The sequence below is a fragment of the Rhinatrema bivittatum genome, chromosome 8 (genome assembly GCF_901001135.1).
Source record: "Rhinatrema bivittatum chromosome 8, aRhiBiv1.1, whole genome shotgun sequence".
NCBI lineage: Eukaryota > Metazoa > Chordata > Amphibia > Gymnophiona > Rhinatrematidae > Rhinatrema > Rhinatrema bivittatum.
The window spans coordinates 10,744,883-10,760,454 of NC_042622.1; the positions used below are offsets into that span (position 1 = coordinate 10,744,883).

A 15,572-nucleotide genomic window follows, 5' to 3' on the forward strand; every position below is an offset into this window, starting at 1 on the left:
GAAGTCTCAGCCAAGGTACCACTGCACTTCCCGTCTGTCTCAAGCAGAGTATCCAAGGTCCGTCTGTCTCAAGCAGAGTATCCAAGGTCCTTCTGTCCTGCAGAGAAAACAACTTTTGCAGTGCTCCAGGCCATACCTGGGAATCACGTTGGGGTCACCAACAATGTAAGGTTTTAGCCCCATATGCCAGACACGACTCAGAGAAAATTTAGTAATTTAGTAAAATGTTTATTATAGGAAATAAATGATTGCCAATCACAGCATGTGTGTCTGGGAAGGAGAATACAGATCAGTAAAGAATACTGAACTGCTTGTAATTCCTCCTTGCCTTTGTAACAATCTTACAAGGCTTATATACATTTTTTCTAATTACTTTTGCCAAGAATTGATCATTTCTAAATGTGTGATTCTGACCTGGCTTATTTTCCCTAGACCACCTGCACCCAACATCTCTTCTCCTTCCTTCCTTTCTTTCTTTCCATGCTATTTTTCATTTTCCTGCAATACTTTGTAGAAAGACATAGATCATTTCTTATCAGTCTCTGTTCTCCTTTGTAGTTGAATCTCATGTGGCCCATGCACACGTGTCCTGTGAGATGGCCTTCACTTCTTCTTGACCCAGGCCCACATTCTGTAGTTGCAATTAGCTGCATTCCTTACAGAAAACAGCATAGCATGTATTTGGCATGTGCTGGCACAGGCTTAGCAAGGCCTAGTACAGCAGACCAGAAGGCAGAATTATACAAGAATAATTCCAGGTTGTGTGTATATTATAACATATATATATATATATATATATATATATATATCTATATATATAGTGGCCGAGTGCCAAATTTCGGCCCCATCATTGGAAACATTCACTTATAACTTTTCACTTTGCATCCTTTTTCCCGGTTTGGAATTAGCAGGAGATGATCATTTTCAGACCTAAGGCTTTGAGATGGAACATAAGGTCTCAACATTTGCTGCAGGTATCCTGCCCCCTTTCCCCTCACTGCCTGAAAAACCAGCAGCAACACTTTAAGTTTTATTTGCATTCTTACCAGCAGCCAATGCAACCAGCATAACAAAGGTGCTGCACTTACCTTTCTTGTGCAACCAATGATCAAACATGCTGTCATAATCTGCACTACTTGCAATTTACGGGTTGACCTACCTGGTAGACCTACTAACACTGCATTACAATAGTCTAATACAGGTGTAAAGTATGCCTGAAGCACTTTACAAAATATGGGTCCACTCAACAGGGGCCTGCATGTTGCGTAATTGGCGCAGTTTAAAAAATGCTCTCTCCGCCGCTCCTGCAATATGTGCATCCAAATTGAAATCAGAATCTAACAAGATTCCTAAATCCCTAACTCTCTCTCTCCACAGATCCAATTTCAATCTTATCAAATTTTGCCCTAACAATTGGTCTCTACCTGTGAATCATTGAAAAAGGTCAGCTTTTCTGGATAAAAGACCCCCCTAATTCCAGTACCATTGGTCAGACTGAATCTGATGGAAAGTTGTGAAAATACTAAAGAGCAGTATAGGAAATTAAAAATAAAGTTATAGACATGCACAAGATAGGAGAAGGTTACAAAATAATGTCCAAGTGCTTGGCTTGGATAGCCCAGTGAATAATGTTGAATCAATTGTGAGGCAATTAAAGCTGCATCATTCCACCTAGACACTGCTTAGACGAGGCCATTCCTCACAACTCAGGTCAGAGCAAGAAGGAGACCTGTGAGGGAAGGCACAGAGAGGACAACAATCACTCTGAAGGAGCTACAGAGTTCAGTGAGTGAGACTGGCGTGGAGGTGCACGAGTAAACCATTTCAAGAGCTGTGCATACAACTGGCCTGCATGGAAGAATGGCTAGAAAGAAGTCATTACTGAAGAAAAACCACATCAAAGCACAGCTGGAGTTTGCCAGAAAGCATCAGAGTGACCCAGCTAAAATACAGAATAAGATTTTATGATCAGCTGAGACAAAAATGAAGCTTTTTGGCCAAAATTCAAAATGCTATGTGTGGCACAAACCTAACACTGCCCATTCCTCAGCATACACCATCCCAACAGTAACGTATACTGGTGGCAGCATCAGTTGTGGGGATGCTTTTCCTCGGTAGGGACTGGGCAGCTTGTTAAAATTGAAGGACGGATGAATGATGCAATATACAGGGAGATACTGCAAGACAACCTGCTTCAATTTTCTAAAAAACTAAAACTTGGGAGAAAGCTCACCTTTCAGCAGGTCAATGATCCCAAGCACAAGGCCAAAGCAACACAGAAGTGGTTGAACAACAAAAAGTTGAATATTCTGTAATAATGAGAGCAGGATCCAGGATCCAGTATGTGTCTTTGAGGGCATGACCCCAATGTCTGGGATTAGATTTCGTGGTCATGATGGGTGGTGTTTTACAGGATGGCCGGTAAGCATTTTCATTGGATTCCTTAGTATACTTGGGCAGTTTAAATGAGCATGGCACTAAATTGTCTTTCTTTAAATGTACTGGGAATATCTTCACCAGCATTTGGTGGATGGGTGGAGATGTTAAAATGTGGGGTTAGAGATTACAATTTCTACTCCCCTAAGTATGGCATGTATAGCTGTATTGATTATTATCTCTGTTCACAGAATCTGGTCTCTCAAGTCTATAGTTGTGACATATTACCTAGCACTATCCCCCATCACCACCCAGTACAATTACAGCTTCATCTCAGAGATGGAAAAATCCAGGTTCTCATCTTAGAGGCTGAACACTTCATTGTTGGGAGATAGTTTCAGTGATTAATAAAAGATGCTGTTACTGAATATAAAGAACACAATCCTGTGAATGACACTGGTAGGCATTTAAGGCCTTTCTGAGGGGAAAGATAATCAGTTATTCTAGTTTCCACCAAAGAGAGAGAAAAAGAGTTGATGAGCTTGTGGTTAAAATACATGCACTAGAAGCTCTGCATAAGCAAAACTGTTCCCCTCATCCTTTGAAGGTGATAGAGGCGACTTGGAGTGCCTTCAATCTCTGGAAGTGAGTAAATAGAGAAAGCCTCAAAATTCTTGTGGCTTAAATGTTGTGAGCATGGGGATAAACCAGGGGCGTTTCTGGCCACAACAGTGAAGAGGAAGACTGGCAAATCATATGTCTCTAAAGTTAAGAAACCCGATGTCCATCTTACTTCAGACCCCAAAGAAATTGAATAATCCTTTGTTCAATTTTTCGTGAAATTATACACTGATTCAACTTTGGCCTCTAAAGAAGAGATACAGTGTTTTCTCGGTGAACAAAATATCCCTAAATTACGGGCAGATAAGGCTGAGGGGTTGTTGGTGCCCATTACTTTGAGAGAAATTCAATCCTTTGTTGCCAACCTGCCTGGGGACATGTCCTCATCCAGATGGGTATCCAATAGACTTTTAAAAAAAGTTTTTCCCTGATATTGTACAGTTTTTGCATTTGATTTAACTCCGTCTGGATGGATTATTCTTTAAGGTATATGGCATACACTAATATTGTTTTTATACCTAAGCTTGAGAAGGATGCTTCAGACTGTGGCTCCTATCGGCCCATCTCTCTTCTTAACTCTGATATATAAATTCTAGCTAAGGTTTTGCAGAGGAGGATTGAACAGTTATTGCCCAGTCTGATTCACAAGGATCAAACAGGATTTGTTAAGGAGGCGGGTATCTAATCAAATACGAGGAGGCTATTTAATGTTCTTCATCTGGCTAAGCAAAATGGTATCTCAGATCCTGTGTTATCCTTAGATGCAGAAAAGGCCTTCGACAGGCTGTCATGGCCCTTTCTCTTTGAAGTAATGAATCATGTGGATATCCTAGGCAGAATTATAGCGTGGATTCTGGCTATGTACAAAACACCCAGGCTAAGATTATTGATTACCGGTAATGGTAATTGTTCCCCCTTTTTTAAGACTGGTGGGGAACCAGGCAGGGGTGCCCATTATCTTCATTACTTTTTAATTTGGCCATTAAACCCTTGGCCAGGGCGATACAGCAGAACCCCAGCATTCAAGGTGTTAGCTTAGGTGGAGGGTGCATAAAGTATCTTTGTATGCCAGCAACATGGTATATCTCACAGCACTGCGGGTGTCTGATCTGGCATTGTTGGCACTTTTACAGAACGTTGGAGAGCTCTCAGGATATTACTAATTTTGATAAGTCAGAATTATACTTTTTAGACATTAAAATGCCATTACCAGAAGTTTGTCCATCGTACAGAGAAGGGCGACCAGAAAGGTGGAGGGTCTTCATCGAATGACTTATGAGGAGAGATTGAAGAATCTAAATATGTACACCCTGGAAGAAAGGAGGAGCAGGGGTGATATGATTCAAACTTTCAGATACTTGAAAGGTTTTAACGATCCAAAGACAACGACAAACCTTTTCCGTCAGAAAAAAATCAGCAGAACCAAGGGTCACGAGCTGAAGCTCCAGGGAGGAAGACTCAGAACGAATGTCAGGAAGTATTTCTTCACGGAGAGGGTGGTGGATGCCTGGAATGCCCTTCCGGAGGAAGTGGTGAAGACCAGAACTGTGAAGGACTTCAAAGGGGCGTGGGATAAACACTGTGGATCCATCAAGTCTAGAGGACGTGAATGAAGAGGGGGTGGCTTGCGGGAATGAAGGCTACTACCTGGAGATAATACCCTTATTCAATATACATACACACGGTTAATGCGACTCCAACATTGCTCTAAGCTTCAACAGTAAGAGGAAATGTGGGGGGAAAAAAAAAGGATTTGCATTCACAAAAAAGCGGGGTGTAGTTTGCTTGTTACGGCGGTTACTACCCCCAAACCAAATAAGCCTGATACTTTACTTTCAATGCATATCTAGCATAGCTCTCTGCTTCAACTGCAGGGGAGAAAGTCTGATACCTCACTTTCAACACATATCCAGCATAGCTCTCTGCTTCAACGGCAGGGGAGAAAGTCTGTTACTTCACTTTCAACGCATAGCCAGCATAGCTCTCTGCTTCAACGGCAGGGGAGAAAGTCTGTTACTTCACTTTCAACGCATAGCCAGCAGAGCTCTCTGCTTCAACGGCAGGGGAGAAAGTCTGTTACTTCACTTTCAACGCATAGCCAGCATAGCTCTCTGCTTCAACGGCAGGGGAGAAAGTCTGTTACTTCACTTTCAAAGCATTGCCAGCATAGCTCTCTGCTTCAACGGCAGGGGAGAAAGTCTGTTACTTCACTTTCAATGCATAGCCAGCATAGCTCCCTGCTTCAACGGCAGGGGAGAAAGTCTGATACTTCACTTTCAACGCATAGCCAGCATAGCTCTCCTCTTCAACGGCAGGAGAGAAAGTCTGTTACTTCACTTTCAAAGCATAGCCAGCATAGTTCTCTGCTTCAACGGCAGGGGCAATGTAGAAAAGAGGACATATATATAAACAACCAACAAGGACTGAATTACATAGTCGAATAAACAAAAACATGGGTGTAGCTTGCTTATTGAGGCGGTTACTACCCCTAACTAAGCTACGTATTCAATTAGATGCAGTTCCAACACTGCTGTCTACATTAATGGTGGGGTGGAAGGGAATTAGAACTAAAAGGTACTAAGAGCCAAGCGTAACAAGTAAGAGGAAAAAAAAAAAAAGAGTGCATAGCTTGCTGGGCAGACTGGATGGGCCGTTTGGTCTTCTTCTGCAGACATTTCTATGTTTCTATGTTTCTTTTGTAAGGTGGTTGATGGTTTACGTACCTTGAATTTATATTACTAATAATTTTAAGGACCTGTACTACAAACATTATGGCCCTGTATTGAACAGAATTAGACAAGATTTGGTTGCATGGGAACATATGTCAGTTTTATGAGCGGGAAGGATTAATTACTCAAAATGAATGTTTTGCCTAGGCTACTATATTTGTTTCAGCACCTTCCATGCAATGTACCCGCTTGGGTATTTGAAGACGTGCACAAGTTGATAGCTAAGTTTATCTGGAGGCAATGGAGAGGGAGAATGAAACGGTAAATTATGGCTTCCCAAAATGTATTTATTTATTTATTTAACAGCTTTTTTATACTGACATTAAAATGCACATCATATCGGTTTACATCATAATGAAAGGTAGAAATTACATTGAACAAGGAGGGGGGAAACATGAGAACAATAAACAGAAAAGGGGCTATGAGGAGGAGCCAGAGAGGAATATGAACATATTTACGAAAATTGAAAATGATAATACATAGTACATAACATATTTACAGAAAATTCAGGTTGGGTATGAGAATGAATATATTTACATAGAAAGAGGGGGTGGGGGGGGGTCAGGGTGGAATAGTGCTTCCTAATTTATACCTATATTATTGGGTGGCTAGATTAGTCAGTAATGATGATGAATAACCCAGTGCTCTTCACCTTAAACCAAATATTGTGGACGCTGCACAGCTAACAATGTTCAATGACCATCATACTAGGCTTCCTCGTCTGGGCTTTCGCCAAATCAACTCGGCCTTATAAATAATCATAGGTCATATTAGTAAAGTTATTTTTTTAAAGAATTTTTCTCTTATGCAATTAAAATTCACCAAAACAAGGCAGTATTAAGCCTGAGGTAATATCATGCTTTATGCAAATCCAACATTGAAGATTTCAACTTATCTTTCAGCGCTTCAGTATGTGAAAATTATCAATCTTAAGCCTTAACAATAGTCGCGGTGCTGATGACCCGACACGGAGCCGTGTTTCGGACTGCTTTCACCATCTGTCAGTCCTTCTTCAAGGGTGGTAATTCTGCGTCAAACAATGAATTTACATCAGCATTAAAAAGTCTTAGCTAATCCATAGAAAATTTATGCGTGAACTATAGTTATCAGAGAAACAGCCGTCTGAGCGCACTAGTACTTACACAGTTGTTGAACTCTTTTCAAAAATGGCGCTTCAGCATTTTTCATGGCATTTCCAGTATCTCCCGGAACCCCTGCTTTAAATGAAACTTTGACGTCATACAGCTCCTCCTACCTGTCAAATGACAACCTCCACGCCCCGAAAATTAAATGAGCGTGTACCATTCAATGGAAGCATTAAGCCCAGCAGGGCTGACGGTGTTTAACCTAAAAATCCACTGCTGTTCTTTTGTGTTGAGAACTTTATTGATATTTCCTCCTCGGGGATGATGTTGAATTTTTTCTAAAATTCTCCATCGCAACATGTCAAATGAATGTTGGAACTCTTTACAATGCATTGCCACAGGAGCTGTCAGTTTTTCTGTAGTGATACAGCTGCGGTGTTCTATTAAACGTGTGCGGATCATCCTCTTTGTTCTTCCTACGTAGCAGAGTCTGCACGGGCATTCAATAAGATAGACTACGTGAGTAGACCGACAATCTGTATAATGATGAGCAGTATGTAAATACCCTCTTGCCTCTGTCCAGGTCTCACCAGTAATAGCTTGGTTACACATCGAACATCCTGTGCATGGCCAGGTGCCATGTGGTAAAATATCTTCTGATGGTTCTTGTAGAAACGAATGTATCACTGTATCTCCAATATTGCGTCCTCTACTGTAGGCAATAATAGGGTTGTTCTGAAACAGGTCATTATGCAATCGTAAGACAGACCAATGATATAGGATTGAACGTGCGATAGAGGCAGCTCTGTCAGAAAAAGGAATTGTGCAGACCAAAGGGGAGGAATTATCAATGGTTTTATCCAACAATAACCAACATCTTTGTGCATTTGTGGCTCTTTTCCAAGCAGTCTTAATATATCGTATTGGATATCCACGTTGTAAAAGTCTTATGGCTAGTTGTTCTGCCTGTAGCTGAAATTGCTCCCCAGTACTGCAAATTCGTTTTAACCTCAAGAATTGCCCTATTGGCAAATTTTTCCGCAACTGATAAGGGTGAAAACTGGAAAAGTGCAACAGGGTATTACGTTCACAAGGTTTACGGAAAATCGTAGTTGCCAACTTGTTAGCATTCTTAGAAATATGAATGTCCAAAAAATCAATGTGCTCGTGATGGTATACCATGGTAAACTGTAAATTACTGTCCAAAGAATTAATCCAATTCAAGAAATGCATAAGTGTATCTTGATTACCGTGCCACAAAAAAAACACGTCATCAATGTATCTAGTCCAATGTGAGACATTTAGAAATTCCACAGCATCATATAAACAAGACTCTTCGAACTGTGTTACATAAAGATTAGCCAGACTGGGGGCCATAGTGGCCCCCATCGCAGTTCCATGTATCTGCTTATACCACGTTTTTTGAAACATAAAAAAATTTTGGCAGAGAGCTATCTCTGTCAACTGCATCAAAAATGTGGTGGGGATGCGATGTGGCCGTACTCGTTTATTTAAAGTAGTCTCTATAATATTAAGAGCCGCCCGCTGAGGGATGCTGGTATACAATGCCTGGATGTCCATTGTGACTAATAGGGTATCCTGCACATTATCTATTTCATCAAGTTTCACCAGCATATGTTTTGTATCTTTGCAAAAAGACTTCGATTGAGACACGAAAGGCTGTAGCACTACATCAACAAAAGTAGACAGAGGCTCCAGGAGAGAACCAATAGTAGTTACTATTGGACGTCCTGGTGGGTCCGCCATATCCTTATGGATTTTAGGGACCATATAAATCGTGGGAGCCATCGGATGTTCAACAACAAGATAACGCGCTTCTCTAGGGGTGAGACAACCCAGATTTAGAAATTCATTAACCAATATCGTAATGTGTTCCTGCAATTCAACCGTGGGATCTCTGCTCAACACTTCATACTTGGTTGGATCTTGTATGTGTTGTAACACTTTTGAAACATAAGCTGTTTTACTCAGAACAACTACTGAACCTCCTTTGTCAGCTTTTTTAATAATGATAGATTGTTCTTTCTTTAAAGACAACATTGCAGCAAATTCTCCTTTTGTGAGATTAAACCTGGGACCAATATACATTGATTCAATTTGAACTACATCCAACAGCACCAATTCCATATAGGTTTTAATATGTGGATCTATTGGGCCCGCTGGTAACCAATTAGATACATAGATGACGTGTTTTTTTTGTGGCACGGTAATCAAGATACACTTATGCATTTCTTGAATTGGATTAATTCTTTGGACAGTAATTTACAGTTTACCATGGTATACCATCACGAGCACATTGATTTTTTGGACATTCATATTTCTAAGAATGCTAACAAGTTGGCAACTACGATTTTCCGTAAACCTTGTGAACGTAATACCCTGTTGCACTTTTCCAGTTTTCACCCTTATCAGTTGCGGAAAAATTTGCCAATAGGGCAATTCTTGAGGTTAAAACGAATTTGCAGTACTGGGGAGCAATTTCAGCTACAGGCAGAACAACTAGCCATAAGACTTTTACAACGTGGATATCCAATACGATATATTAAGACTGCTTGGAAAAGAGCCACAAATGCACAAAGATGTTGGTTATTGTTGGATAAAACCATTGATAATTCCTCCCCTTTGGTCTGCACAATTCCTTTTTCTGACAGAGCTGCCTCTATCGCACGTTCAATCCTATATCATTGGTCTGTCTTACGATTGCATAATGACCTGTTTCAGAACAACCCTATTATTGCCTACAGTAGAGGACGCAATATTGGAGATACAGTGATACATTCGTTTCTACAAGAACCATCAGAAGATATTTTACCACATGGCACCTGGCCATGCACAGGATGTTCGATGTGTAACCAAGCTATTACTGGTGAGACCTGGACAGAGGCAAGAGGGTATTTACATACTGCTCATCATTATACAGATTGTCGGTCTACTCACGTAGTCTATCTTATTGAATGCCCGTGCAGACTCTGCTACGTAGGAAGAACAAAGAGGATGATCCGCACACGTTTAATAGAACACCGCAGCTGTATCACTACAGAAAAACTGACAGCTCCTGTGGCAATGCATTGTAAAGAGTTCCAACATTCATTTGACATGTTGCGATGGAGAATTTTAGAAAAAATTCAACATCATCCCCGAGGAGGAAATATCAATAAAGTTCTCAACACAAAAGAACAGCAGTGGACTTTTAGGTTAAACACCGTCAGCCCTGCTGGGCTTAATGCTTCCATTGAATGGTACACGCTCATTTAATTTTCGGGGCGTGGAGGTTGTCATTTGACAGGTAGGAGGAGCTGTATGACGTCAAAGTTTCATTTAAAGCAGGGGTTCCGGGAGATACTGGAAATGCCATGAAAAATGCTGAAGCGCCATTTTTGAAAAGAGTTCAACAACTGTGTAAGTACTAGTGCGCTCAGACGGCTGTTTCTCTGATAACTATAGTTCACGCATAAATTTACTATGGATTAGCTAAGACTTTTTAATGCTGATGTAAATTCATTGTTTGACGCAGAATTACCACCCTTGAAGAAGGACTGACAGATGGTGAAAGCAGTCCGAAACACGGCTCCGTGTCGGGTCATCAGCACTGCGACTATTGTTAAGGCTTAAGATTGATAATTTTCACATACTGAAGCGCTGAAAGATAAGTTGAAATCTTCAATGTTGGATTTGCATAAAGCATGATATTACCTCAGGCTTAATACTGCCTTGTTTTGGTGAATTTTAATTGCATAAGAGAAAAATTCTTTAAAAAAATAACTTTACTAATATGACCTATGATTATTTATAAGGCCGAGTTGATTTGGCGAAAGCCCAGACGAGGAAGCCTAGTATGATGGTCATTGAACATTGTTAGCTGTGCAGCGTCCACAATATTTGGTTTAAGGTGAAGAGCACTGGGTTATTCATCATCATTGGCTTACTCCCAATACTTTTCGTTCGTAATTTGAAGTCCTACTCTACTGTATTTGAGGTTATACCGACTAGATTAGTCAGTATACATGATTGCCTGAATGGGTGGGGGAGAAAACTCCTTGGTTGGGTCTTGAGAGGGAGCAGGCTGAGTTGGTTAACCTAGCTATGTTCCCCTTTCTAGCCTCTGCCTCTTCTTTGAGATGTAAAATTGGGAGATCAAGCCCAATACTTGCCCATACTCTACTAGTTTGGAGTCAAGTTCAACTTTTTAGGACTTGATAGGGAAGTCCTGGATAGTTGTACCTTCTCATCTATTTTTAAGGAATGGAGAGATAAGGGATTGAGTTTTATTTCCCAACTGTAGGATGATGATATTTTCATGGGATTTTTCCGAGCTTGAAAGCAAGTTTTAACTTGATACAGCCTCTCGTGCTTCCTTTTTTTCAGTTACAGGGTGCTCTTGCAAAATATTTCAATTTAGAGGGGCCCATGTGATAGCTAAGTGGTGTAGAGAAAAATCCAGGGTCTAATAGAAAGGGGATTGCTATGTTGTATAGGGGTATTTTTACAGGGAAATTTGGTTCAACCACCTCACCCTCTTTGGTTGAGAAATGGAATGATGATTTAGGAGTATATCTGGATCTTAGATCCTGGAAAAACATGGTATTCAGCGCATCATGTATCAATATGAACAAAGAGGACAGAGCTTATGGTTAAATTATTGCATAGAATATACTGCACACGTTTATATTTTTCTAGTTCTATTCATGGGGCTAATCCTTTGTGCTGGCGAGGGTGTGGGGAAAGGGGTTCTTATAAACACATGGTGGTTGTGCCTGGTTGTGAGCCAGTTTTGGTCACAGGTAGTGCAGGAGATAGCTAATAGATTAAGTATCCATGTGCATATTAAACCCTTATTAGGCCTCCTGGGAAGGTGGACTGGTTCATTAATACCTCAAAAACACCATAGACTAAGGCCCAAATGTTTTTAGCTGCTAGATTCACAATTGCCACCTTTTGGACGTTTAGTCCAAATGTGGACCATTGGAGAGCTTACGTTTGAAATGTGGCTGATTGCAAGAGGCTCTGATATGGTTTAAAGGGCCAGTCCTTAGTTTAATATCGGCCATATACCATCAGCATTATGGCCAGTCTGTACCTATGTCTGTCTAAAAGAGTCATGAAGTGTTATGAATTCGGGCCAAGGAGGCCTCAGACAGACCCTCTTACCTTCCTATGCCAAGCCCCGAGGTCGGTCCCTCCTGCTCTCGTGCAGTCGCTGCTCCCTGTGCAGCCGTGCCACCGCTGCACGCCTCAATCCCTCTGACGTGGTCGGGGGTTCCTCTCCGTTGGTTGCACCTCTTCCCCTCCAGCAGCACCTGCCGACACATGGCCCACACTGGTGCGGCCACCATCCTTGGTATCATGCTTTAGGCGCGCGCGAGCACCGCGCACCAAAACTTAAAGGGGCCGCGGCGGGAAATGCTCCTGCAGCCCGCTGTGATGACATCCATGGCCCAGAGTATTTCAGGCTTGTCCTAGCATAGTTCCTGAGTTGCCATGTTCCTGATCCTGAGTTCTTGCCTTCGTTCCAGTTTGTTCCTGATCCTGAGTTCCAACCTTAGTTCCTGTCTGTTCCTGATCCTGAGTTCCAGCCTTTGTTCCTGACTGTTCCTGATCCTGAGTTCTTTTCTTCTCTGGCCCTGCCTTAGTTCTCCTCTGCCTTGCTCCTCGGATGAACTTTCGCCTGACCCTTGGACCGGACCTGACTACGACTTTGCCGCCTGCCTCTGACCCTCGGGCTGGACCGGTCTTCTCCTGTTGTCTACTGTGGCTCCTTGTCTCGCTCCTTGCTTGGCTGCTCCCGGGATCATCCACGCAGAGGCCCACCTAAGAGCAGCCGGCCCCAGCACCCAAGAGCTCAACTTGCGGAGAACGTATGCTGGTATTGGCGAAGCCCCTGTTTGCCCCTGCTTCCCATCTGGCCTCACCTCCCGACGGTGGGGACCTATGGGAGTCCTCCCTCACAGGTAGCGCTAACCCCACCTCGGGCCAACATGAAGTTTGTTTGTGAGAAGATATCTTTTCCTTACTTGATTTATGGACCTTAGCTCTCTGATTGTTTGACTCTGTAAGGAAGCTGTGAACCTTTGCTTGATTTGTGTGTTGATACTGTATTTAAACTCTGTGTGCCTAAAAATTATTAAATAAAGAGTTTAAAAATAGGTGAATGTTCTACAATGCCTAAGTTAAAGCTCAGATCTCAGACCAATTGAGAATCTGTAGCACTATTTGAAATTTGCAGTCGATAAGCATCATCCGACCAACCTGAACAACCTGGAGCAAATCTGCCAGGAGGAATGGGTAAAAATCTCTCCCAAACACCATGCAAAGCTGGTAGAACCTTACCCCAACAGACTTAGAGCTGTTATTGCAGCAAAAAATGGTTCTACCAAGTACTCACCTGAAAGGATTGAATACTTTTTCAGTTTTTTATTTTATTTTACAAAAAATGCAGAGAAATAACGACTTGTAACTTTGAACATTACTTTAAGAGCATGCTGGTTTGCAATAAACATAGTGTTTGGAACAAGCTGTGTAAGTTTGCCATTTGTAATCCACACAAATCTGCTGACTTTTTCAGGAGTCAAATTCTATTGCAGGCCCCATGAGGTTTGTGTGTGTGTTGTGGGCATGAGGGTGAAGGGTGCATAGGTGGAACGTAGTTGCTGGGAGGGGGTGAGTTGGTGTGTGAGGGATGAGTGGCTGTGAGGATTGTGTGATAGAAGATATATTTTTGTGGTGCCTAGGAAGGTTGAGTGCTGCAACTGGGTTTGCAGGAATGTGCAAGTGGAGGTCTGGGGCAATATGTATCGGTGATAATTTTTGGTCTGAGTGCACTGGGAGGGGTGAGTAGGTGGTGTAAAGTGAATGAGTGTGGGGAGGGGGAGGCGTTGAGCAAATGCAAGGGTTTCCAGTGGTGCCCATGGTGTACGTGACTGGTTTGGGGTTTGGGTGAGGATGTATGTAAGCATGTTTTTTTTATGGTGTGAAGGGGCTCAAGAAGTAGGTCTGTGGAGGAGGGGAAAAGTGTTGGAACTGTGTTTGGGATGTTGTGTGGAGGTGTGAGGGTGGTGGGTGGTTAGGTGTGCAGGGGGTTCAGTGTCACAGCTGGGTTTGCAGGGATGTGCAGGTAGATGTGTGAGAATGATTGGTGGTGTGTGAGGGGTTGAGTAGTGTGAAGGGGTGAGTGGGTGTGCAAATTGTAGGTGGATGGGGATGTTTTTGTGGCGTAAGGGGTGAGTTGCAGGAGTAGGGAAGTAGGTTTGAGGGTGCGAAGCAGAATTGTTGCAGCAGGTTTGCGGTGGTGTGAATGGTTGTGTGGGGGTGGAGATGCGGATTCTGTTGGGGGTGGTGTTGGTGTGCAGTGGGGTGAATGGCTGTGGGGTGGTTGGGTGGGGGTTTGAGGTGAGGAAGCAAATGGATGGTGTCAGTCGTGTGAGTGAGAGAAGGGAGTGAATGGTGGTGGGTGGGGACTGGGGTGGCAGCGGGTTACATATATATTGAGGGGTGAGGAGTGCAGGAAAATGGGCACTTCTCATTGTACACCTCCTTCAGCTGTCTTGAGCAGCTTCACGGTTGCTTTGCAGCTTCCTCCTCTGCGGGCTGCTCACTCTCTCCATATCGTCACTGACTCGGGAGTTTGACAGTTTTCTTGCCGTTTCTGTCGGCCCCTCACTAACTCATGGGTGTGCGAATCTCATCCAGCAGTCTCTGTGGGCTCTCGCTCTGCATTTATTGTTTCTCCCAGACGAGTTGCCAGTCCCTGCACGCATTGCAGCCTGGACAGGTGCAATTGACCACCCGGAGAATTAGGACCTTTCAGTTAAAACTGAAAAACCTTGATAAACACGTGAGGGGTTTGTTTTTTTTTAGGTTTTAACAGAAAAAAAACTTGGAAAATAGGCCAGCCTAGGAGGTGCAGTAATGCCATAGGGCCGGGAAGAAGCAGCAGGGCAGGAGCAGGACAGCAGGATGTTCCGATCTGCTGGCTGCAGGAGATGTGCTGTGGGAGAAGCGAGCTGCAGGCAGCCGGGGAGGGACCCACACACAAGCTCCACCCACCACTACCATCATCAGCCAATTCCAAAGGACGGGGAGGGACCCACACACAAGCTCCACCCACCACCACCACCATCATCAGCCAATTCCAAAGGACGGGGAGGGACCCACACACAAGCTCCACCCACCACCACCATCATCATCAGCCAATTCCAAAGGACGGGGAGAGACCCACACACAAGCTCCACCCACCACTACCATCATCAGCCAATTCCAAAGGACGGGGAGGGACCCACACACAAGCTCCACCCACCACCACCACCATCATCAGCCAATTCCAAAGGACGGGGAGAGACCCACACACAAGCTCCACCCACCACTACCATCATCAGCCAATTCCAAAGGACGGGGAGGGACCCACACACAAGCTCCACCCACCACCACCACCATCATCAGCCAATTCCAAAGGATGGGGAGGGACCCACACACAAGCTCCACCCACCACCACCACCATCATCAGCCAATTCCAAAGGACGGGGAGGGACCCACACAAGCTCCACCCTCCACCACCACCACCATCAGCCAATTCCAAAGGCATGCACAGCCCTCCACGGTGTGCCAACCCTGAGCCACGTCATACACCATGCAACACTGCATAGATAGATAAACTGATTTATGCCATTTGAGATTGTTTCCACCTAAGAATGTGCCAAAAATGTCAACTTGTGCTGTGAAGATACCAATAAATAGCTACTTTTAG

The 15,572-nt window shown here is 43.3% G+C and overlaps 1 protein-coding gene across 1 annotated transcript in view; it reads left to right on the forward strand.

Annotated features, from left to right (window-relative positions):
* Positions 1 to 13,345, forward strand: part of YTHDF1 (YTH N6-methyladenosine RNA binding protein 1) — a 74,977-nt gene extending 61,632 nt beyond the window's left edge. Inside the window, exon 5 of the mRNA XM_029614919.1 lies at positions 12,463 to 13,345. Within this exon, the coding sequence (XP_029470779.1) occupies positions 12,463 to 12,489 (27 nt within the window). The 3' untranslated portion in view covers positions 12,490 to 13,345. The remainder of the gene's footprint in view (positions 1 to 12,462) is intronic.
* The last annotated feature ends 2,227 nt before the right edge of the window (positions 13,346 to 15,572 follow it).